General features: G+C 37.8%; 3 protein-coding genes across 5 annotated transcripts in view; all 3 read right to left on the reverse strand.

Moving 5' to 3' along the window:
* Positions 1-2,796, reverse strand: part of Traf4 (TNF receptor associated factor 4) — a 53,548-nt gene extending 50,752 nt beyond the window's left edge. Inside the window, exon 1 of the mRNA XM_069041414.1 lies at positions 2,704-2,796. Within this exon, the coding sequence (XP_068897515.1) occupies positions 2,704-2,735 (32 nt within the window). The 5' untranslated portion in view covers positions 2,736-2,796. The remainder of the gene's footprint in view (positions 1-2,703) is intronic.
* A 1,139-nt stretch (positions 2,797-3,935) lies between these two features.
* On the reverse strand, positions 3,936-4,948 carry LOC138125866 (cytochrome b5 domain-containing protein 1). The gene is made up of 3 exons (XM_069041419.1): positions 4,519-4,948; positions 4,313-4,474; positions 3,936-4,261 (listed from the first exon to the last, which is right to left on the reverse strand). Exons 1-3 carry the CDS (start codon positions 4,869-4,871, stop codon positions 4,030-4,032), a joined length of 747 nt encoding a protein of 248 aa, XP_068897520.1. The 5' UTR covers positions 4,872-4,948; the 3' UTR covers positions 3,936-4,029.
* A 911-nt stretch (positions 4,949-5,859) lies between these two features.
* Positions 5,860-24,998, reverse strand: part of LOC138126344 (uncharacterized) — a 74,560-nt gene continuing 55,421 nt past the window's right edge. Inside the window, exons 9-14 of one of the 3 annotated variants that reach the window (XM_069042109.1) lie at positions 13,259-13,383; positions 12,948-13,205; positions 11,089-12,794; positions 10,155-11,031; positions 9,866-10,105; positions 5,860-6,834 (exon numbers count right to left, since the gene is read on the reverse strand). In XM_069042109.1, the coding sequence (XP_068898210.1) occupies positions 6,562-6,834; positions 9,866-10,105; positions 10,155-11,031; positions 11,089-12,794; positions 12,948-13,205; positions 13,259-13,383 (3,479 nt within the window). In that variant the 3' untranslated portion in view covers positions 5,860-6,561. Of the gene's footprint in view, positions 6,835-9,865; positions 10,106-10,154; positions 12,795-12,947; positions 13,206-13,258; positions 13,384-24,998 lie in introns of all 3 variants that reach the window. The other 2 variants (XM_069042108.1, XM_069042110.1) reach the window with 2 other exon arrangements.

Consider the following 24,998-nt stretch of genomic DNA (forward strand, 5'->3'; position numbering starts at 1 on the left):
AGTTTATTTAAGTTCGTGTGTAAATTAGGCTTTATTTGGCATGAGTTTTAAAGGCCCACGAGTTTTTTTGTTCGACGAGCCCCTTAAAGGCCTCAAATCGATTAAAATCTTTAAAATTCTCAAATTCTGACAGTGTCGAACAAAAAAGTCTTTGTCTTAAATGTAAAGAAAACATTGTTATGAGACAACTAACAGAGGACCACCCAAAGACTGACATTCTTGTAACAACTATAAATACGACAGAAATAAGCGTTTTTATAAAGTGTTCTAAAAAATCTACTTGGTGCCTTACGCGGTAGCTAATAAACTGTATGTAAGAAATTATTTTTAGTTCATCTTTATATTTGGTCTACCACACAGCATACTTTTTGTATAAAACCGCAACAAATACAAACGAATGATATAAATGATTCTATTTGTCTGTTTAGTATTTCTGTGCCTTATTTATTTATTTATTTTTTTGATAATTATTTTTAATGAAACACAAACTTTTTGACAATAAAAAAAAATTAATAAGTATTTAAAGAAAACAAGAATCTGAAATAATGTAATAATCTTCATTTACAGGTAGGGATTTCACTGAGAATATCTTCAGGAAATACAGAGTGATTCTGAAATAAGTTTGGAAAAAAAAACCGGTAATTGGTGATGAGAAGAAGTCATTGACAAAAAAATTTTCTTATAAAAGTTTTTTCGTTTTCGAGATACAAATGACTGAAAATTTAGTCAAAATTGCTAGTACGCTGCTGAGTTAAAGGTGATTACCTGATAATCTTTGTAGTTTAGAAACAATAATAATCAAGGGTGCCCGTCAGTTACAAACGCAACATTATTCCTCTCGATCATTTCCATAGAAACATTTACAAAGCAGTGTGCTTGCACCTAGGACTTTATTATAGAGTTGATGTAACAATGGTTGCTAATGAAGTGAACAAATTCGGACAAATTTTCCCTAATCATAGGCGTTACAAATACAAGGATATAGGGTAATTTCCATCCTTTTGATTTCATCTCCAAAAGTCATTTACGCAGAATTATTTTGTGTCAAGGATACTCCACATTTTTTTTCCAAACTTATTTCAGAATCACCCTGTATAAATAAATGTGTAATAATAATTAGAATATTTATTTAAACAGAAATAAAACTAATTTTATATATAGGATGTATCTAAAATACGTGTGTTAATATTAACACATAGCAGAACTTCTATTTTTCTATTTGAACTTTGGTAATTGTTCGCTTTAACTACTTCTGGAATTTTCGCATTTTTTCTGGCTAGACAGCCTCAGGGCGTCCTCCTAGATCGTTTCCCACAATTCAAACCTTGTTCAAATGCCTTTTTTTTCTCTCTTGTTGTGTTTCAAGGTCGCGCAAATGTCTTAGTATAACTAAAGGGTAAGGAAAATTCATTTGCACAAGGTTTGAATGGTGAGAAACGATCTAGGAGGACGCCCTGAGGCTGTCTAGCCAGAAAAAACGCAAAAATTTCAGAAGTACAATAGTTAAAGTGAACAATGACCTGAACTTTTTACGAAAAAGCATTACAAATTGATTTAAAATTTTGAATAAATTAGCCATCAAAATGTATACCCGCCTACAGGTAAGGACGAAATTTTTCTGTTGTGGTAGAAAGGGAACCTTGTCAAAAGTTACATTGTTATATATAGAAAAAATTAAATAATTAAATTTAAAAACTAGTTAATCACACAAAACGACTCGTTTGGTAAAATTGGGGGGCAAAAATTCTTGGAAAACTTTTGCGACTTTTGTAACGCGTGTTATTTTAAATTTGGCGTCGAAGTAGGCGTTGAACTGTCGATTGTGAACGCACTATACAGGTTACAGATCACAGATCAGCTGAATCTTACCCTTTACCTACACGAGTGGTGCGATCTCAATCGACTCTCCAGCGCCTACTTCGACGCCAAATTTTAAAAAAACACCCTTTACAATGTTATAGAGAAAAAGTTTCATAAATTGGTGATTCTTTTACTGGTTAAAATTAACACACGTATTTCAGATACACCCTGTATATTTATCAGAGCAAAAAATTATATTAATATACTTTAAATTAATCAATCGATAATGGTGGTTGACTATTATTTTCCCTAATTGTTAATTTCAATTGGCGTACCTAATGCAAAAGGCAAAACAGTTCAAAACATTTTTCTTATACTGCAATGCAATGTAAAAATTATTTATAAATATTTGAATAGATAATTATTTTTTGTAGATTATGTTTCCAGGTATCAATTTTATTCGCTTGTTGCAATTCATTTTACAAAATCATAATTACCAGCAATATGAGCTACTAGTAAATGAAACCTTCCTTTGTTTTGTAATTAGTAAAACTTCAGCGTAATAAGAACTATTACTGTACTTGAGAATCTCATTATTTGAAATAATCGTAAGAGTTTCCTTGGCCTCGTCGATCGCCTAATTTATAACTGAACGAACAAATAAGGATGAAAACAGAAATTACGCGACCATAATACACATCACAGATGTTTTTGTTGCGTACATCATATTTAACTGTATTTGTAAAATACTGGAGGTGTAACTTCTTTTCTCTTAATGTTAATGGATAAATAATAACTGTACAAAATACATTATTACTCGGTGTTGAGCATAAATATTTATGTTGTTGGTCAAACTAGGTGGATAAAATAACAACGAATTAAAGAAAGAATAAAAGTACTTACCGATAAATATTGAAATAGAGCGGTATTTCCATCGCGAGCACCGTACAATACCAACCAGGAAACGATCTTCTCAAAATCAACAATCCCTATTTTTATGGTGGCAGGTTTTACAACAACACAATGTACACTTTTGTCCGATCTTTGTTATCAGCAATAATTTTTTTCAACAATTTCACGTCCGTATAAATAACTCTTATCTCTCCTCACTGTTGGCCTTTACTACATCGTTACAAATATAGAAATAAATGTGCTACTGTCGTCGAACGAAGAACCCTAAAAGCCAAATGGTACACATCTTGTCGCGGGAGTCGCATCACCGAGAATCCAGATTGTCGCAAATGTGGAACCCAACGTTTCTTAATTAAAAAGACATGTGGCCAATGCGTTGACTAATTTAAAACACAAAATATCGGTAGAGCACAGGTGAAATTACCCGAGTGTAGAGCCTCAATAAACGAGAACAGTTACCACAAAGTGGAACGAGATATTAATCAGTTTTGTTTTTTGTTTTAATATTTATGCTAATAAAGACACTGCACTTTGCACTCGAAACCACCGGGGAGCTGCAATTAAAATTTTTCAGGTATACGGTACACCTAGATGCTAAAATGCAGGTTGTTTTCGCGATGTGGATCGCCGTCTGCAGACATTCTTCTTTGAAATTTTACGGCGACCAGCCCTGTCATTGTTGCACCGAGAAATATTTTCAATTATACGCGAGGGAACAGCATAAATCTACATCACAAGCGGTTACTAGTCACATGTTATTACCTTTCATTTTTATCGCACAAATGGATAATTGTCCACTGCTGGAGAGTAATTAGCGGCAATGGTAGTGATCAATTATCCTTAATAAAATTTAAAAGCGGCTTCGAACGGATGTAGGCTGTGGAGGAAAATTAACGAATTAATTGATCATTGACGTAATGACGGATCTTGAAACATGAGAACGCAGGTTCGTTTGGAAAATCGATTAAATGAAAATTCTGTTCGATTTAGCAGAACAGGTATCTAATAATGACGAGTTGGAGAATTTTCCACAGTTTCACTCTCATCAAATGAAAATTCTGTTCGATTTAGCAGAACAGGGAGCTGGAAAATTTTCCACTGTTTCACTCACTCGTTACGCTTGCGTTTGGTTGATTTTTAATGCGTTCCTAAAGGTTCATTGTGTTTTCCGGTTGGTTTACTTAACTTTTTATGGTTCGCCAACATTTGCAAATTAAACAGCATAGGCCTCAGGTATAATTTTATTGTGCTCTCAGCAATTAGGTGCTATCGTTATATGATCTAAATTTACACTATAGTCGCAACAACAAATATGCACTAAGCACTTTTTTCTTCTTTATTTTTTTTACACACGCAACAAACTTCTGCGTCTAGTTCTTGTTCGTCGTCGGTCAGCTCTTCCCAGTGCTTCAGATCGTCGTTAAAGTAGAGACGGACGCTTGGTATGTAGAAGCTTTTCGGTATTCCCACCTCCGCCATTTTCTCCCTATCATCCGGGATACCATTCTCGTCCATGGTCTTGTTCATGTCGACTACCTTGTCCATGTACCTTAACACGAATTTTTAGCAACACTGTATTAATACATCGCACTAGACTTACACCCAAGTGTAGCTGTCAGCTTCTGATGAGAATATGGAATACCTTTCGCGGATCCTGAAGAAGGTGTCCTCGCAACACACGTTCATTATGATGTCTCTTCCAAGCAACATGTTGATGATTTTGAGTGGTCGCACACATTTTGTCAACAACCCGACCTGGTATCTGATTGGAAATTTGAAAAATGTCTCGGTGGTTAACACACTTACTTGGAGCTTGCCCACCAAGGCGCTCCTTCGAGAGGTCTCCACTGCGTACACGGTACCTGACACGCGACATCTGGAATTGGACCGTGAGGACAATAAGGAACCTCAACTCCGGTCACTGGGTGTATAAAATGTTGGATTTCTCCAGTTCTTTCGTCAAACCAGTGGCTCACATCTTTTCCGGCAAAAGCTAGAATCGGTTTTATGCAGTCTTTGCCTTTGTATTGTTTTACAAGAGGGGTGACATCAAAAACTTTGCCTAAAAACGACAACCAACAGTCTTGTGGGGTGTTATGGATGATCACTTCAAATGGTCCGTAGACTGGCAGTTTCTGGGGTATTTCTTCGACGCTCATGATGATAATTTTTTGAACCGTGCTTTATGAAAACTTATACTTATGACCGAAAGTGTCATACTGTGACAATTTTATTTTTCTGACAGGTCTAACAAGTCTAACAAGAAAGAAATACTTAAGTTGGATATCATCCGCAAGATAATAGGATAATTTAAATTTGTAGTAGTCTGAAATTTACGTAAAAAAATTAGAAAAAGCACAAGCCATGTCGCGTGCTTGATGTAAAATGTAAATGACTTTACAAAACGCGATTACTTTGAAAAGGGGAAGCGGCAGAGCGTATATCCTCAGTCCAAGATAATGTTATGAAGAAAAAAAAGTGGTTCTGGATTCTAAATCTCATGTCGGATGTGTGGTCAAAGGAACTGCACGATATAAAAAATCGTAATACCCTTTTAATATTTCGTTGTTTGGAGCAAGAAATGATTCTTAAATGTAGAAAAAGGGCAATAAATAAATAATTCTAAAATGTGGGAAAATCACTAACGTTCCATCAATTAAAATAAATCTAATGATCTAAGATAATTAATGTTCGATGAGTGCTGTGAATTTTCTTGTTGAGACAGTTGCTCCTGATGGAGATATGGATGGAATGGAATAATTTATGAAAACGTGACTTCTTATAGGCAACTAAATATTACCAACTGTATTTTGGGTTGCATACACTGCTGTATTTGTTACGTCAACCGTTATTCGTGACGACATTATATTATTTATTTATTTTTAATAGAAATATTGACTAAAATCATAAATCACACCAACAAAGAAACAGTTGACAAACCACTTGGTCTTTCCCAAATAGCTCGATACGGTTGATCTTAAAAATATTTATTTGAGGTTATGTTATGTAACACCCTGCTATAAATAACCGGGGTGGCGTGCTTCAAGATCTTTCTAGTTTCTTTGTTGGTGTGATTTATGATTTTAGTGAATATTTCTATGTATTAGGAATAAATATATTACATCCTCTTGGATTAAAAGTCGAAAATCGTTTTTTAAATTTATTTGTGCTCATAATACAATACACAATAAATAATAATACAAGAAAAAAAAGGAAAAACGATAATAAAATTTCAATATTAAAACAAAATCTTATGAAAAGTAAAAATAAGTAGTCGGTTATTGTAAGATTACATTGTTGTTGAATAAAAAAATTACATGTAAAAAGACCGTATTAAAAGCAGTACATGCTAATTAATAAAAGTCACTAAGTATCAATTCAACAAATTTAATTTTAAAGAGAAACCAAATCAATAACTACACACTTCCGCTGCGGACGATCGATTATTGAAGTGGCTCCGTCTAGTTCTAAAAGCACCTGATCGTAAAATTTTACCGTTTAACTTTTAAATATATTTACAAAAAAGTGCATTAGCAATCACGGCGACACACCTAAGCAATAAAAAGCGAAACTTAAAAGTAAATACATACAAAACTTTATCGATTGACAAGTATAAAGTCAACCATTTTTAATTTTTTTTTTCTGTAAGTCATATAAATTACTATTAATCTTACATATGGAAGTCTTTCAGTATATCCACACCACATAGAAACTCAATACTAAATTACCACAGCTCTATACATTCAGCATTAATATGGGCGTAAGTTATAAAATTTATTTTAAAGTAACAGTTAATCATTATTAAATGTATAATGCTAAATAGGTAATATAAACGTTAGTATGAATGGTTCAGTCTGCAGCGGTAGTGTCAACAATTAACTTATTATCAATGGGAGAGTTATCTTTCATTAACTGCGTATCACTATCGTTAACAGCATTATTGACTATAGTTATTTGTTCAGTAACTACAGTTGTTACGCCGTTCTGAACGGGCTTCTCTATTTTTGTTGTTTTAGTTTTGCTCCCGTTGCGACTTATTTCTAAGGGTTTCTTTCCGATGGCGCCAGGCCGCGTTGTGGTAGTGGTCGTTTTCGTTAAGGTCGTTCGAGTTGTTCCGGTGGTCTGAAATTAAATTTGCATCCTGATGTTAGCATTTGTGCCACACGCAGTTACCTATTTTTGTGCAAAATGGAAAAACTCCACAAACCGCACCTACACGATCTCAATTCCTTTAAGGTATTTGGCTCGTAAAATGAATTTTGCCATTTTTTTTAAATTCCAGTTTCATAATTTAGCTTATTGCCTACAAAATGAAACCAATTTGATTGAAATTGACCGTTCCAAAATTGCGAAAAATAAATTCAAACTTTATCGTTTTTACAATTTTTCCAGCTTGATTAATACGTCAGATTGTTGAAAAATACAAATATGTTGTACAGTTAATTTCAAAATTATGGAGTACATCTCAAATATCAAGAAGTCGATTTATTACAGATTTTTCCACATGTAGAGATGCCTTTTTGAAATTTGGGCGTCATATTTTTTATATAGGTTAGGTAAGTTTGACAACATAAAATGTCGCTGATATTTTAGAACACCATAATATTGTCTGTTTTATCCTCTGCATGGTGCTCTTCGCAATGTTATAATACTGGGCTACGGCTACCCTCCGGATCTTCTTCTAATTTGGAAACAATGAGCACTTTCGCGTTTTCGGTTAGAATTAGGTATTTGAAATTAATTGTACATACATAAGACGAGTTAGGAAAAAAATCAAAATTATTGACCGTTAGCTATTAGAAATACATTAGCGATGAAATTCAGAGAAAATTGAAAAATCTCCATAAAAATGACCTTGTTGGTCGCAAGCGGTAGCCTGAGTGAGAACGTGAACTGTACTTATTCAAAAGTTGTTTCATCTGACAATTTTTTTTAAAACGAGAAAATGTGAAAAATCTTTATGCAATGAACTTTTTGGAATGTTTTTATGTGGAATACTAATCGAATATATACACTGACCGGCACAAAAAACGACTCATTATGATTTCTTTGATAAATGATCTTAAAATTATATTTGTGCTTATTTTTCTTTATTATACCTAGTTAAATTGGGATATTTTCAATGATCGGGAGTGCTATGGTCACCATGGCAACCGAATTGTTTTGTTTAAATAAATCATTAGAAAATTTGCGCTACTTCCATGTTGTGTTTTTGTCTGTTGATTTACGTGTTATAGCTATTAACATACCTAGCGATGTTATGACTATCATAACTACCGCAGATGTCGGTTTGAAATCCGAGCTCGTAGAGCGAGGATTTTAAGACATCTAAGGTTGTTATGATTCATAACATCCGCGGTTTGTTCAATAGTTTACCGGTTTCAGAATAAGCCGAAGAGAATTTAAAACAATTAAATCCAAACACACAAATAGATTGAGTTGATCGCGTTTGCATGATATGTTCGAGTGTCATAGATACAGTTGGTTGTTTATACAAACAGACATTTCGCAAAATGAGTTTGAATGAAAGTGTTTTACCGAAAAACGTCTTAAATGAAGAAGAACAAGCTTTAAATAGCTTAATACCGGAAAAATCGAAAGGCAGGAGGTACTTATCTGAAATCATAGAGACACTCAAACAAGGGCAGGATCTAAATAAGGTTACAAGTGCAAATGACAGTGATGTTGGCGTATTTTCATGAACTGGTAAGTGCTCATAGTGTTAGTTTCGTAGCGTATTTATCTTTTTGTTTATAGAGTCGAAGAAATATAGCCCCTCTGCCCCTCATCATTATGGACGTAGGTACTACCCGATGCCCCATGCTATGAAGTGCAGTTCACTTTTACTATGGCAGAGTTCCGTCTATTTAAGTAATTATTGTTGTTTTTAGTTCCGATTGTTTGAATTAATAATGAATACAGTTAGATATTGTCTTCATTTATTAATTGTTGTTGACATGTCACTATTGTCACTATGGCAATATTACCCTACAGCATAACTGTACTAGTACAGTTATGACTCACCTACCATCCAACTTTTGTGAATGTAAACCAACGCTTAACTATACTGAAACCGGTAAAAAGATTTAATTTGACAATACGAGATACTAATTCAAAATGCTGTTCAAATTTTGGCGATTTTTCATAACATTAAATTTTTTCTAGCAAATATAGTTCAATTATTTCGTCATGTACATTTAAAGGTTTAGCCTTTGAAATTTTAGGCCCTTGGTGCAAAGAAGCCATCGATTTCATTAATGTCATCGGAAACCGACTTATTCGGAATCAGGCGATTCAAAATCAAAGAAATTCCTTCTCGAGAGGATTTCCATTGCTATTCAACGTGGAAACGCTGCAAGCATTCGGGGCACTTTTCCAGATTCCACATTATTATCGGAAATTTTTGCATTGTAATTCTAAAAAATTACATTTATTTTTTTTCATTAAAATTTTGTTTGCTGTGTTTAATGTTTTGTTTGTCGGATATTCTTTGGCAAAGAATAACTTAAAATAACACTTATCAATATAACATTATATCAAAATTTTTTTCTAAGACAATGAATTACTTAATTATATTAATAAAATTCAAAGTGAGTCGTTTTTTGTGCCGGTCAGTGTATTTCAAAAGATATTTTGTAGATATTTGTGACTAGGTTTTACTTGATTTCACGTGTCTGCTTTTTGTTCGGCCTGTCCTCAGCCAAATACCTTCATTTTCTTTCTGAGTAAACATTGAACATTTCAACAAAAACTATTAATGTTTTTCTTTCAAACTGAGTCATATCATCTTTTTGTTTCAAAGTGAATAATTTAATGTTTTTACATTAATCTTATCACAAAATATTGACATAAATACAACTACAAAAGACATGACACGACAATTGAAGATTTCACTTGACCAATTATAGTGTTTTTCAATCTATGTAATATTACGTTCGTTTATTTTTAGCAACCAATCAATGTGGTTTATATTGAAAGTGCGGTGATTGCACAGTAGGTGCACTTGTTAAGACTAATCAAACTGTCAATATCATGATCATGATGAAAGTTTAATTTATAGTTGCATTATGTATGCAAGAATTTCACAAAATATGCTCCGTGAAAATTCTCCATTTTTTCCACTTTACAAAGCACTCTTGTCAATTGTACGTACCTTTACATCCGTTTTTCGTACAGTACTAGTTCTTGCAGAGGCCGATCCAGTAGTTCTTGTCGACGTCACTGTGCGTGACGCTGTTAATTTGTTGGCGCTATCCTTATTTTGTTTCTCCGTATCCGCCGATGGTTTGGTTGGCCTGCTCAGAGGTACCCGAGGTTTAGCAGGAGCAGTTGTGGGACGTGGTTTGGGAGGCGTCGACGTCTTCGGTGAAGCAACAGTTTTCGACGCGCTTAACTAATCGACAAATCAATAAATCGTCCAAACAAGATTCCGGATGACTCACCTTAGCGGTTGTCGTTGTTGTCGCAGAAGTCGTCTTAGTGACACCACTAGAGGCGGTTTTGCTGACCAAAGTGTTAGGCCTCGGTTTAGGCGCTGCTGTTGTAGTAGTCCTGGTGGTGGTGGTGGTTCTCGAAGATGCCATTGCCGGTCTTGGGGCTGTGGGTTTTGTGGGACTCGCCTTAGCGGCGGTTGCCGGTTTTGGCGCTGACGGTTTGGGACTATCCAATGACTTCCTCGCCGTCAAACTGGCTTTGACTGGTGCCTTAACGTCTCCGTTCGCCAAAGGCTTCTTCTCCAAGCTTGTCCTGGTTGTGGTAGTCAGTGTCCTAGGTTTGGATGCTGGCTTAGGCGCGGCTTGTTTAGGTACAGCACCGGTTGCCTTTGCCGTGGTGGTGGTGGTTCTGGTGGAAGTTGGAGGTTTCGCCTTGGCGGCTGCAGCTGTTGTTGTTCTCGCTTTCGTGGGAGACGCCGCAGGTTTCGCAGGAGACGCGGCAGTCTTCGGTGCGGGTTTCTTGGCACCCGTTGGAGCCTTCACCTTAGGGGTTTTCTTTTCCGCTGCGGTGGCGGCTACGGCTGCGGTCGCCGCCACTCCCACTGCCGCCGCGGCGACGGCAGCTGTTGTTTCTGTTACTGCAACTTCTGGTTCCTTCACGGTTTGTTCTAGAAGTGAAGGAACTGAAGGTGTTTCTTCTTTCGCCTCTACTGGGGATATTACAGCCGGCTCCGCGAATTCGGGAGTTATATTTTCAGTCTTAATTTCGGTGGGTAAGGGGTAGACGCACTTTGCCAGAGGATGGTTCAGGTTCATCAGGCCACCCTCTAGGTACAACGGCTGTTCCCCTGGACTAAGCGGCGACGCCAGATCCGCCACTTGCGACCTGTCCAAGAAAGAATTCAAATCTGTTGTAACTACGGACTCTGTATCGGTTACTGACTTGGGTGTAGAAATTGGACAGACGTCCGGGACTAAATTGTGTTCGTTTATGGGTGACGACGACTCCACTGGCATCGTTGCCTGTACTGCGTTGTTAATTTCTTGGGCGAAATTCAACTGTATGTTTGGATCGGCCTCAATCTGATCTAGGACCGGTGAACTAATAGGCGACGTAACATCTTTAACAGAAGACGTAATGTCCTCAATGGGAGATTCTACTGACGTGTCTTTCCTTTCTTCAGTCTCAAATTTACATATCTCATCTACGATCGGATCTGACACAGTTTCCGTCAACGGCTCCGGTTCCGGTGTGGCAATTTTCTCTGGTTCTGGAGTTTTCGGTAAACTACAAATTTCTTCGCTTGGTTCTGGAGACAGCGCTTGCAACACCGGCGATTTAGAAATCTGACAGATTTCTTCACTTGGTTCTGGAGACAACGTCTGAGATACCGGTGGTTCCGGAGACAACACTGGTGCTTGTGGTTCTGGAGACAAAGTTAATTTTTGCGCTTCCGGAATCAATACATCTTGCACTTCTGGAGTCACCACAGGTTCTGGCGACAAAAGTAGTTCCTGGGGCTCTGGCGACAGAACAGGTGCTTGTGGTTCATGCGACAGTACTGGTTCCAAAGGTTCTGGAGACAACACTGGTGCCGGAGGTTCTGGTGACAGCACAGGTGCAAGAGGTTCTGGAGACAACACAGGCGCCGGAGGTTCTGGAGACAACACAGGCGCCGATGGTTCTGGAGACAACACAGGCGCCGGAGGTTCTGGCGATAGCGCAGGTGCCAGAGGTTCTGGCGATAGCGCAGGTGCCAGAGGTTCTGGCGACAACGCAGGTGCCAGAGGTTCTGGTGTCAGCGCTTCAGGTTCGGGAGATGCGGTGTGTGGTTCCGGCGACGTGGGTTCGGGACTCAACACTTTGGGTTCAGGCGAGGGAGATTGTGGTTTTTGGGATTCCACTTGTAAGAATTCTTCAGTTTCCGGTCGTGGGGATTTCGACTCCGGCCGCAAGCAAACGTCAGGTAGAGTTTCTTTGGGGAGACTGCACGTCAGATGTTCCAATAACTCATCGATCTGCGGTTGCGGAGATTTTGACAACTCGCAAACTCCACTCGATTCGTCGTCGTTGGAAACAGGAGACGCCAGCTCCTTTTCATCGTCGACGACTCTATCCAAATCCGTGGTTTGTATTCTTTCGTCGTTGTTGAGGATGATGTCGTCCGAGAGCAGATTTCTGGCCGGATCTTGTTTTGATACATTCGAAATTGTATCATCGTGGAGTTTGTCATCGTCGTCTGGCTTGCCAAGAAAGTCGTCCAGATTCTCGGGCAACACTTGCACTTGGTTCAAATCGAAAGGATCTGCATCACCGCCACTTTTGTCTTGATAAAACGACATCGACATTGGATCGTCCTCTTTGCCCTTCATTGTGATTGTGAAATCGACGTTGTCCCTCGACGCATCCAGCGTCGAGTCCAAGTTGCTCGTCGATTCGTCACCGAAAACGGCTTTGGTGGACAGACCGGCCTCCGATTGGTCCAACGGTTTGACAGGAGTGAAAGGCGCAGCGTTCGGCCCGAAGTGGAACTCATCGCTGGTCGGCGCCTTATTCGGCGTGTTGCCTGGTTGAAATTCGGGAATCTCGTCGATATTCTTGCCATTCAGCAGATTCTCCATCAGTTCTTGCGACGACGATTTCTGATCCTGAAAAACACAAACGCGACTCGTTAACAATGGTCGTCTTGGAACTGACAACTGTTGACTTTTAACACGAGTATCTAATCTGGCAAAGTTTAATGACGCCGTAAAAGCAAAAATAATGGAGATAATGCACGAAAACAAAACGCGAATACTTACACCTTCATGGTCGTGACCATTGCTAAACGAATCGAAATCGCTAGGTCGCGATTTGACCTCTTTCTCGAAATCCTGAGGGTTTGGCAGATTGATGTCGATTTCGCTTGGTCTCTTCGGGGATTGGGCCAACACCGGATCGTTGATCAGGGCCCTGCACGCGGGCGAGGGAATGCTTCTGGTCGGCGAGACCGGCACGAATTCGGCCGCGTTCGGATTCAACTGAGACATGTTTTCCTGTTCTTCCAAAATATCCGCAACCTTAACGACAACGTAAGTATAAACTCCGAGGACTAATAAAAAAACATATTTACCTCACAGTCCGGTTGCGACGGACTGATATTTTCCTTATTGGCTTCTTCTCCTTTGATGTAGTTCCACTCGTCTTCTGATTCCTCGCCGCTATCACCTACGTTGTCCTCTAGCCCACCATCATGAACTAGAACGGAAACATTGCAGTTATCACTTGGGAAATATGTAATTCTAACATGATGTGTGAACAATGTAAATATCACGTGAGACTGCACCGAGACGCTTCAATTTGATAATTTAATTCCAGTTAATCTGTGCAACAAAAAACCGAGCACATCGTGAAGATTTTGCATGCGATTTCCGTCGTTCGTTGTGTAAAACCTTGGTAAAACGCGCCAACGTCCTCATTATTATCCTTCTAGTCTCCTCATAAGTCGAGACGGGCCGCGAGTACCACCCACGTGGTGTGCGTGGATATGGGGATCCGTCACTCGGATATGGAAGTCTTAAGCCACACCCTGTGACAAAATATACGACCATTCGGGGCAAGTCTGTCGCTACGGGGACATCGATCGCGTCGGGTGCAACAGCTCCGTTGCCAGATGCACGATAATTCGCGATGAGGATGGTAATTGTTGGGTCATGGGCAGAGCCATGAGCTTGGGAAATTAAACTAATGGAACTTGCTGATAGTCCTCTTCACTCGGACACTTGGGGAGCTGTTTCGTGTCCGGACGACCAGCACACCATAGCCAACGGTCGCAAAAACCGAAGGTCATGCACTCAACTCCGCCACCCGCTCGGTCGTTATTGCAGAATCGAAAATCGACCGGTCAGACGTTTCCGTCTTGGCAATTTCATCGTGGCCCGCCGCCCTTGCGTAAGGTTCGGGCAGACGGCAGTTGCACGGCAGCTGATGAGCGTTCAACAGGTGGGTCATTAGGGGAGTTTTCCCTGATAAGAGGACCATTACGACCACCAGATCAGACAATGGAGGACGCGCGAGATCACGCCCGTTCACATGCAACAGTTCCGCCCCGGTGCTGTAAATTACGACAATGCGATATCACGCGTTGGTGGATTAACGAGACTATCCCTGCAGGTATTACGTGGTTGATGGATGGATTTGCGGACCACCAAACGCATTCGTATGTATGCATAATCGCCCGGGACAATGGGCTTGGTGATTAGCGGCATCACCGTCCGAGCGGTAGCACACTGGCGACGTGTGGCGTGACAAAAATTACTATTATTAATAGGCGTCGTTTTTTATTTGTAGAAAATACACAAAATGATTATCCAGACTTGATTTTCTTTACACCGCGCTATTTACCAACGGCGTTGATTTATTCGCGTCAGGCGAGTCTGTCTAGGACATCGGATATTAATAGCAACAACAAAATACTGCAACGTCAATCATATTTCGAATACATGACGTACCACCCACAGTTCTCTGAAAATTACGCTTGGCTTGGAATTTTTCAAAAATGTATTTAAAAAAATGACTTAGACACGCTTATTAAACTTTCTAGTAGATCTATTCTAAAGGGACTCACACAGATCAAAATTTGCTTTGGTTTTTAAAATTTTTGTTTTCTGGTACATACAGGTGATTCATATAGTGTCATAAATATTTTAACCTGTGGCAGATTCCAGTCTTAAAAGGCTCTTGACAATAAAATTTTGAGTCATACATCAAAAATTGGCAAAAATTACCATATCGGTTTTTTCACTATTAGTAAATGCCATTCTTCGCTAAATTATTCCACTTTACGTCCAATGCATAACAAATGTCATGAATGTCATAATAGAAGCAAACAATTGTTGCTTTAGAGAAAATATTAATATTATAAAGTTCGCTTTAGTTTCATTTTGACAACAATGCCTTGTTTCAACGTAAAATATTTTCATTTATCTGCAGTTCTTAAAAGGTGGTACCATAGTACACTCTTCAACATGCTTTATCTTCAACAATTTTAACCTTAGAACTAGACATTTTTGTAAGAGTCTCTAGGGGTTGGAATCTACCACCGGTTAAAGTTTGTATGATACTATATGAATCACCCTGTATGTATCTGGAAAAAAATTGATGCAAAAGTGAACACTCCGTGTTGTTTATCGAAAGTTCATTATACTTGGGTTGCACCAAAAATTTAAATCAATGTATCAATTTGCATCTATAAATAGAAATCAACTTTATATCAGTCACTGTTGGTTTCCTATAAATTTTTAAAACAGATTCGCCTTTATGGTTACAGCTACGCTTTAAAAGTTTTCTCGTATCGGGACAATGGACCGGACCTCTCCGTTATGTTTTTGGCAATAAATCACCTTCTGAAAGAATTCTCGGCAGCTGGTAGGACCAACGTAAGTTCGTGAGGGTTTCACTTAGCAACGATCTACCTATGTGAAAAACATTTTTTTCATTTATCATTTTTTCCGCAAATTCTTCCAGAGTTAAAATTAAATATAATTTTAACCGTAAAATTTATACCCGCTCATGTGTTTACACATCCATTGATAACGAAGCACAAAAAAAGAATTACTCGATTAAAATACTCGAATTAAAACAGTAAAAACTTTCTTTCTTCAAAAAAGCTCTAGTTTTTACCGCACAAAAACATTTTCACTCACTCTTTCGTTTCGATTGATGATTATCAATCAATCAATTGTTAAATTAGGGGTTAGAAAAATGTAAGAAAAAATATTCGATTAAAATAATATCAATATGTAAAAAATGTTTGTCTTAAAAAGTTCTATTGGTGATTAAATTTATAACATGGACTTCCACAAACACCCTGTATAAGTCTCCACATGAATTTAAGGGGCAATAATCATACAAGGTCTCACTTGAAGATTCTGTAAACATCTTCCGATTAGAAGACTGGGGGGACTTTCCCGATAGCGTCACCAACACCAAGACGAACTAATATAGTCTTCAAGCAATCTACGGGGTGATCAAGAAGGACTGTTTAAGTTGGTAACACTGGATCGTATTTGAAATCGTATAACAGGAGTAACTTCCGGTTGTTGGTGGCTTGTCGTTGTTAATGCTGTACCTATATCAGATATTTGTCAAATAAACCAACAAAACATATCCAGTTGCAGTGTTATAAATAACCGAATTAAAAAATTTTCTTAATTGTACTGCCAACTTAAACAGTCCTTCTTGATCACCCGGTACTAGCGTAGGGAAAAATGATAGTTCTTTTTTAAATCTGCATCCGTTGCAATTTGGGGAGTTGGTTAGAGTTAAAAGTTATAGTTGACTTAAGTTGCAAAAAACCATTTGTCATTTGCAACAGCATTTTTTCGATATTTTTTAAAGGCACAAAAAGACCAGAAAATCATAGTTTGGATTGAATATTTTGCATATAAGTACAGTTTTAAAGTAATTTCAAATGAGTAATGCCATAAAAGTGCTGTTGCAAAGGCAAAGTGGTTTTTTGCAACTTGGGTCAACTACATATATATTTCTGAATGAACTCAAATGGATGGAATTTTTATTTGGAGAACTGGTTTCGTCGAATTGATAAAAATACTGAACTAATAAGTAGTGTACACCTGGAGAAATGAAAATGGTTTCAGAAAAATGCGGATAAGATAACATTTGAATAATAAGATTTTTATCTAACATAACTTCAACACACATCTGTGGTGTACTTCTACGAAACTATCAAACTGCCACCCTTATCTATATCAAAAATACAGAACTCATCTGTTGATGTTTTAATACATCTTTGAAGACTTGCCCATAAGGCATTGGTTAAATGTTTTTTCTATTTTGCACATATAAAACAGTCTGTATACACTCAAACGGGTTTCGAAAAGGAAGTCTTTTCGATTCACGTTTCAGGAACATTTACTTCAATTTTTAATGTTGGCAGTGACTGATAGTGAGTTGTTGCTACGTGATCGCTGCACTTCATGACACTTTAAATTCAAAACTTACAATTGTTCGTCTATTTACCCGCGTTACCAACCCTTATATTTGCCAAATATAAATTTCCTAGCATTATGCTTTGAACTTTTTTTAAATTTAAGGAGCAAAATAGAAAAAATATTGTATTATACTCGTTTTATAAGCCATTTTGTCGCACTTGTTTGTTTTATAGCACTCGTCGCTGCGCTCCTCGTGCGACAAAATGGTGTCTTATAAAACTCGTATAATAAATTACTATTTTAGGTCTCCTATTTTTTGTTTCAAGTGTAGTTTTATCTAGCAAAACACACCTACGATACTCAATATTTATAAGTATAAATTGTTTTTAAATTTCGGTTATCAAACATGACGACATCGTAAAATTCAACGAAAGTATGTCATTGTGATGTGCTTTTAAACGAAATTATATTGCGCTAATGGCAAAAATAAAAAAAGATAACGTATAACTATAATTATTCATCACTTTGTTAATTAAAAACAATGATTCATGGCTTAATGCAGATTCAATTGCTAATTAGAAACAATGCTAGAGCAGTGCTGGACGTCATTTTATACTCCACAAACTTGGGACAAAGATCGGCGCAAAATAATTTGTTTTCTTACATTCCGATTTATTTACGTTTGCCAGTTGCGATACGAAAAATCAATTTTGTGGGAAATCAAACCGGACGACTTATCGGACCATTGTGTCTTTCTGAATTAATCGATTTTATCTGGAATTGTACGCTGCATTAATGCAGTGCAAACTTTCACGGAGATCCTTGGATGTCACTACATTTGGCAGGTGGCGGCGGTTTCACATTTACCAATTTCGATCTGTGCGACAGACTAGGAATTGACATCATGGTTTTCGTGAGCCGGTGTCCACATTAAGGTATTTTTTCCCGCGACTTCTTGCCAAATCACACTTTGCCAGCAGACGACAATGACGAGACGTAATTTTGATCGATAGCGCCGAGTTCACCACCCCTGTCCAATCTTAATATCGATTATGTCTGCACAATTGAGACACGCAGGTGGTTCCACTGAAAATGTCGTTCCTATCAGGCAAACTTATCCCGGACGAAAATGTTCCATTTGTGATTTCAATAAGGCCATTGTGTGTAAAATCGGATCATCGGTCGTGAAAAATCCACGCGGTGCGCTTCCCGTCGACTAAACTTAGGTAATGAGAAAACTCCCAACAAAAGCCCGTCAATTTTATTATTGTAACCGTAACAGCGTCCACAGAAGCAGGTTAATAAATATTTACTCCTTCCTCCACATTGTTTTTAATAACTTCATAGTAGGTCGAAATGCAAATTCGCCAACCCACTTTCACATGACCGATCAAAGAAATTTTACGAAAGCTTGCCCCGGCAGGTCTCTCCGGTAAAAATCAAAAAACCACGACCGACGATAAATTCTGATAAATTCGGCCGCGCCCCGTTTCATTCTCATGTAATTTATCTTCCTGCATCTGCAAGAAGCGAGATAAATTTCGGTGATAGTGCAACGAGTCGTGATAACTCTTCGCTACCAGCTCGAAAAAATCGAAAACGAGATTGATATCTCCTCTTAATAAACAGATAAACGATTGCACTATCGTCGCTTTTAAATCGATTTCAATTTTCCAACGAAAGCTGTCAAGCCCCGAAGTGATATTTACACATTTTTTTTTTCCGACGAATAAAACGTTGCGCCACATTAAGACATCAACACTCTTCGTCATTGTCATCCTGACCCCTCGTAAACCCCGTGAAACGTAATTCGACCCCGGACGACGCGTCACCCGAACGGAAAGGGGTTAATGTTATGGGGATTTTTCGTGACTGGCTCAGCGCGGACAAGACAAAGTCGCAACTCCCGACGAAATTCAAGCCGACCCACAATTGAGTCTGTCGGTACAAGTTCCTTCCGGAACTGTTGTGACCATTCTTCGAGTAAAATAACAAACACGTCGCAACCTCATTCGGTGGCGCAAGAGAATACAAGTAACATCTGTACTGTGCCGAATTTTTCCACTTTGCCAAAATGGGTTGCTTTTCCGGGCCAGCTGCCAATGTCGTTGTTCAAAAGCCGATAAACGGATTATTGCACCGCTCTGATAAACAATGCAATATATTTTCCAGATAACCACATTACTTGCCTTCATTTCGGGCCCGATAACGCTAACGATGTTCATTTTGAAAAAAGTTATCGCCCAAATTGTACCATGTCAAACAATCTTCTGCAAAATACTGTCAGAACAACTACGAGACTTTTCACATTCTCCAGATGAGTGTTCTATTTCCAACATCTGACACACGGTTTAACACAAATAGAAAATGTCACCTATATTCGCCACTTTATGACTCATTACCGAAGAAATTGTTTTCAAACTGTAAATTTACGTAACACTGTCATTTCTACTCTTTACGATTACTACATGACCGTGCACATTTTATTACTCATACTTCCATTTCCACATTTTGTATTTGCCAATTTTCTTCAACCCATTAATTTTTTTCTTTGTCTATGTTAAAAATAATATTACGTTTAACAGTTTAATGACACTTCCCCTTTTCAAAATTTAACTTGTACGAGTCAAGGTTTTATCAACAAAATTGTCTAATGAAGTTTGTTATCTTTGAAAAGTATAAACAAAACGATGGGACTGTTATTAACTTCGTTTAAATTAGCATTACCAAATTAAATAAGTATCACTTCTGTTTTATATTTAGTAATTTTTTTTGTAATCGCAATTCTTGCATTGCTTTGCCATTCTTTTTACAACTCGTGATCAGCAAATGTACACGAGTTCATCAGAATTTACTTGAATTGTCCATGGTGTAATTTACCTACTACAAATGAAAATTTGAAGCAGTTTCTGAAAGTCGAGCGAGCATTATTGTTGTTTTACTTTACTCAGAACAGGAGTTCACCTGATTACCTGTAGCGAAATAGAAACGCCATTACCTGCTGAAACAAAAGAGTTGTAATTAATTGTTTAGGCCAATGTTATTGTTTTGTATGCAACGCAAAATTTTAATTAGACAATAAATGTGGTTCACCTTGCAGAAAACGGTGACACGAGCTATTTTCGGTTCAACTACCACGAATTCGGCCTTTGAGCGTCTACCAAGAAGTGCGGTTCTTGCAGCGATTTTGAAACATTACGCGACCGCGACAATAAAATGTGAAATTAGGTAAAAGACGGTATTTCGCAACATGTGAATAACATTTTCGGCAAAAAGTCGAAGATATTTCGTGTAAAAATCGCAAAGCAAACTGTGAAACCTTGGTCAATTCATAAAACCTGCGAAACTGAGATGATTGGCTGGATCCTCGCTTGTCAAAAATTTGACCAATGGCAGCCGGCCTTCGATAAAAATTACGCCAACATCCATGTTTTTATTTAGAAACGCTGGTTAATTTTCGTTTGTGTGTTTATAAGGAATCGCACCGTCTACGGTTTTCGGCATTGCCATATGCGGATAATGATTGATTTCGCAGGTAGTTAGTCATTGAAGTTGTACTTGAACATAATCTAATCTTATTAATATGCAGAAAATAGTTGTTAACATTTAACTGGTCGTTTGGTATTTTAATCTTACAAATTTATACCCACATATTTTTCCCCTCGTTAGCTGCGGTGCAGCGAGGAAAATCACGATGACCGATTCAACAAAACAAAATTATTTTCGGTTAACAACATAAACACGACGGACTCGCGGCCTCGACAGTGAATAATTGCCGGAAAATTCGAGCGTAAAAGTGCGCAAAAAATGTCCAAACGGAGGCGATCCTCCTACAGGTACCGGACACCGCAAGAAGTGATCGTTCGATCTAACCTCTCCTCTCGGTTTTGTTGCGAATCGTCGTGGTCCTTGCGAATGCGACTGCAACACCGGCGAGGACGATCTGATAAGAGAAAATCTCAACGTGCGTTTCAGGACGGCGATCCTTCGAATGTCTCTTGCCAAAAGTTTTAAAAATAGATGTCGTGATACAACAAGAGTAATGCCGAAGCTTCAACGAACTGCGTGCTGGTCTTCGTACATTAAAAGTGTCGGTTAATTACGACACTTTTTTTGTGTCTCAACATAAAAGGATACTCGAGGACCACTGTTGGGAAATCGAGTAGGACAAGAGCGAACCCGTCAGCGGACATACCTTACGACGACACACTATAAAACATAAAAAATATCACAGAACCGACAGTAACTACACTTAAAATTAATTTTAGGCACTTGGAACGAAAGAGAACAGCGAAACCTTCTACAAAGCCGGTGCAAGACTGACTCGGGTTGGGTCGTGCAATGCGCACGCGCACTCGAACACCTAGTCCTATTATATCACGAAATAAACAAATTATTTGGATAATTCTCTTTTATTTCTGCCATTCTGATAACGATTAATCTACACCGCAACGAATCAGTCATTTATCTGCATCTACTCGTCGCTTATCGCGACTGACATTTGAATTTTGAAAACGACGGTAATTCAGATGCCCTGCGGTACCGACTCGGGTGGCGCGCTTTTCGAAATTTCGTAACGACGAGAGGTACCGTTCAAGAATGAAGTCGCTTCCAACGAACGTGTTAGAAATACTTTAATTGCGAGTTGTTGCACAATCGCGGTACTGTTAGATTTCAACGGATGTTGTGTTGTGCACAGGCATTCCGGGTTAACTGCAACAATTGACGCTTGAGGAACGTGCTGATCTAACGATTGTCGATTGAAATTTCGCCGAAAATCCGAAGAAAATTACATTAGTATGGCTTTCTATTTGCCGACGTTCCGTCATGCATTATTGCATATTTAGTTGCATACGTAGCAGGATGCCGCCACTGCATCTTTCTGTGCAAACAAAAATCTTGAAGGGAAACTTGATAAATGATAAATTCCCTGTGCAAAAAATAATAAAAAGAATGACATTTAGATAAGGGGATTGAAATGACATGGTTTGAATCTCATTTGAACCACGTTCGATTTTGACATGCGACATTTGACGGCAGCTACGCTACATTGTTCCTTAAAAAACTTACATGACAATGAAAATGACTTGGTAAATATAAAACTACACATTCATCCTATTATCGCATCACTCTTAGGTGTTGCGAATATGCATTTTTAAACAATACTGTGAAGTAGAATCACCCGACCTGACCTATCACAATTTTGTAAGTACTTCAGATGCATTTTCTGAAGGTTCAAAGAATAGTTTGTTTAATAAAAAATTCGTCTGTTACAAACAATTTTGGTTTTATTCGATTTTTGAACCTTTACGTTTTACTGCAGCCACTAAGGCTACACAACGCTTTTGCTGTCAAGCGTCAAAGCATTTTTGGAGTTCTGTCGAAATCTATGTATTGAAAGCACTTGCCTTTATAATATGGACACTACACGATTTATTATAACATTTTTATTCTACATATTGCTCATCTGTTATTATATTATAGACCTAAATTGTCAAATTCAAGGTCGCCCTGAGACCGTATAGTTGGGAGCAAAAAAAGTGGGACATCAACACCACTGTGTAATGTTTTGACCACTATCTGTTTCACTGTTTCTAACCAAGATTTCTAACCCTACTTTGAATTGATTGACGTTGTCATTAAGTATTGTATGTACCACGACCTGCTAGATAGTCAGAGTGTCTATAGCGGCCTGGGCGTAGACCGAAAAATCCTATGTTCTCATGATTCTGACGTTTAGGGTTGATTTCGGGGGTTGCTGTTAGCAACTAACTGTCATGCTATCACATCGTCATGTGCATCGTGACAATTTTGACATGCAGTCCACACACATGTATAAACCATTCACGGTTATTTCAAATTCGGACTATCTATGAAAATCTGACATTTTAGTTGGCAGTATTGTGATTTGTCTTAATAAATCTATTTTAGGTTATAATTCAACCGAACACTGCTCCCAAGTTGTTACATTTTTTAAATAATTGAACGCATTAGGAACAATAATCGTAAAATTGAAATGAAACATACATATTTGTAGGGTAGTTCTGGGTAAATTCTTATTAACTAAATTAATGACGGAATTGACAACAATGCGAATATTTAAAAACGAAACGTCATATGACAGGACCTGACGCCAATCTAACAAAAAAATATCGCGGCCTCCTGCGTGTTTAAAATAATCGTGAACGGCATATATCTGCATGATGCATGCAGTCATGCGTAGTTGTCCAGTAATAAATGATACATTACTTTAATTGTAATTACAGTTTGGATATTCTAAATGGCAAAAGCAAAATGTTGCGCACTCGTTCGGTTGTGCGGGAGGGACAAAGTTTCGGCGCCGCGTTTTTTGAAAATATCTCGGTCAGTGGCGAGTGCAAATTCATAGAATAATAATTTGCCCAAAATGATATTATATTCAAAACTGTACAAAACGTAAAATATCCTTTCCACTCATTTCCACCAAGAATGGCACGGATTAATTAAGCAAATATAGGTAATTGTTTTGTTGTGGACCCATCTTTATCTGAAATGACCCGCTTAGGAAATAATGTAGGTACTGCAAATCCAAGAATGAGATTATAATTTTAATATTAATCTAGAAATAGGTTTACAACATTACAACTAACGGAATTTGTTGTTGCATTTACCGCAATATCAGTTCTAATATGATAAAAAAGCCAGTTCATAAACACTAACAGCAAAATGCTAAAAACCAGAAACACCACACAGAACTAGCATCAAAAAAATTAATAAAATTGTTGTTATTCACGGCTTCCTAGATTAATAAGAGTCGAAGCCTCTAATACGGCTGGTCGAGTTCCTTGAACTGTCTGTTCCTTCAAAAGCCAAAAGTATAGTAGCGCCCTCTACCAAAAAACGAATATTTTTTAAATTAAATGAATGAAAAATCGTATTAATGTTTTTTTTTCTATCAATAATCTACTTTTTGAAGTAGTGTCTGTAACATACAAATTACGATTCTTTTTAAAATGAGATTTGTACGCGGTTAAGCAGCCAAATACACAAATGTATAGTGGCGCCCTCTCAGGAACAGAAAAAATGCCTGCAACTGATGAACTCGACCAGCCGTATTAGAGGCTTCGACTCTTATTAATCTAGGAAGCCGTGTTGTTATTAAAGCTACTTTTAAACTGCGACACTCTTTGAGTCTTTGACACTGCATTTTGACAACTTCACTGAATTAATTACATTTGTTTATGAGGTTATGATTATTTAGTGACATTCCCCCCTAAAGTGGCGGCGTGGAGATCACAGGCACTAAAGCTTCGCCCAGGCAGATGTATAGTGAAATATGTCAATCATTAAGACGGCGGTGGTATAGGCCGTGCCAAACTCAAATAACCACAACCTGTTGATCTATGTTGGTGAAAACAAAATTACACTAAGTGTATAATGGCAATTTTGATATTACTAGAATGCTAGACCAATCAAATCTAAGTGTACAACGTTGCCGGTTGATTTTTTGGGTAGAATGCAGTGTTGGTGGTTATTTGGCTTTGGCAAAGACTATATGTACAGTTAATTTCAAAATTATACCTCAAAAATCAAGAAGTTGATTTATTACAGTTTTTTCCACATGTAAAGTTGCCTTTTGAAATTTGACCGTCATATTTTTTATAGAGGTTAGGTAAGTTTGACAACATAAAATGTCGCCGGATCGATCATCCTTTTTCTAATTTGGAAAGAATGAGCATTTTCGCGTATTTGGTATTTGGTTAGATTAGCCATTTTGTTTGTTAAAAGTGACATTGACAAAAAAATGTAAGTGAATTTCACACTGTAGAAAATTAAGTGTACTCTATAATTTTGAAATTAACTGTAGGTGTAAGGAATGAGTGTAAGTACCTAAGCAGGTAGTCAAAATTTATTTAATGCAACGTTCCAATCAAAATTTAC

Source organism: Tenebrio molitor, chromosome 3, assembly GCF_963966145.1.
Source record: "Tenebrio molitor chromosome 3, icTenMoli1.1, whole genome shotgun sequence".
Classification (NCBI taxonomy): Eukaryota; Metazoa; Arthropoda; class Insecta; order Coleoptera; family Tenebrionidae; genus Tenebrio; species Tenebrio molitor.

Excerpts from the sequence above, each read along its gene's own strand:
- LOC138125866 (XM_069041419.1), bottom strand. The coding sequence starts at position 4,871 with ATGAGCGTCGAAGAAATACCCCAGAAACTGCCAGTCTACGGACCATTT. Across the intron at positions 4,475-4,518 it reads CCTTGGTGGGCAAGCTCCAA|ATACCAGGTCGGGTTGTTGA; the intron begins GTAAGTGTGTTA and ends ATTTCCAATCAG. Across the intron at positions 4,262-4,312 it reads GCTGACAGCTACACTTGGGT|GTACATGGACAAGGTAGTCG; the intron begins GTAAGTCTAGTG and ends ATTCGTGTTAAG.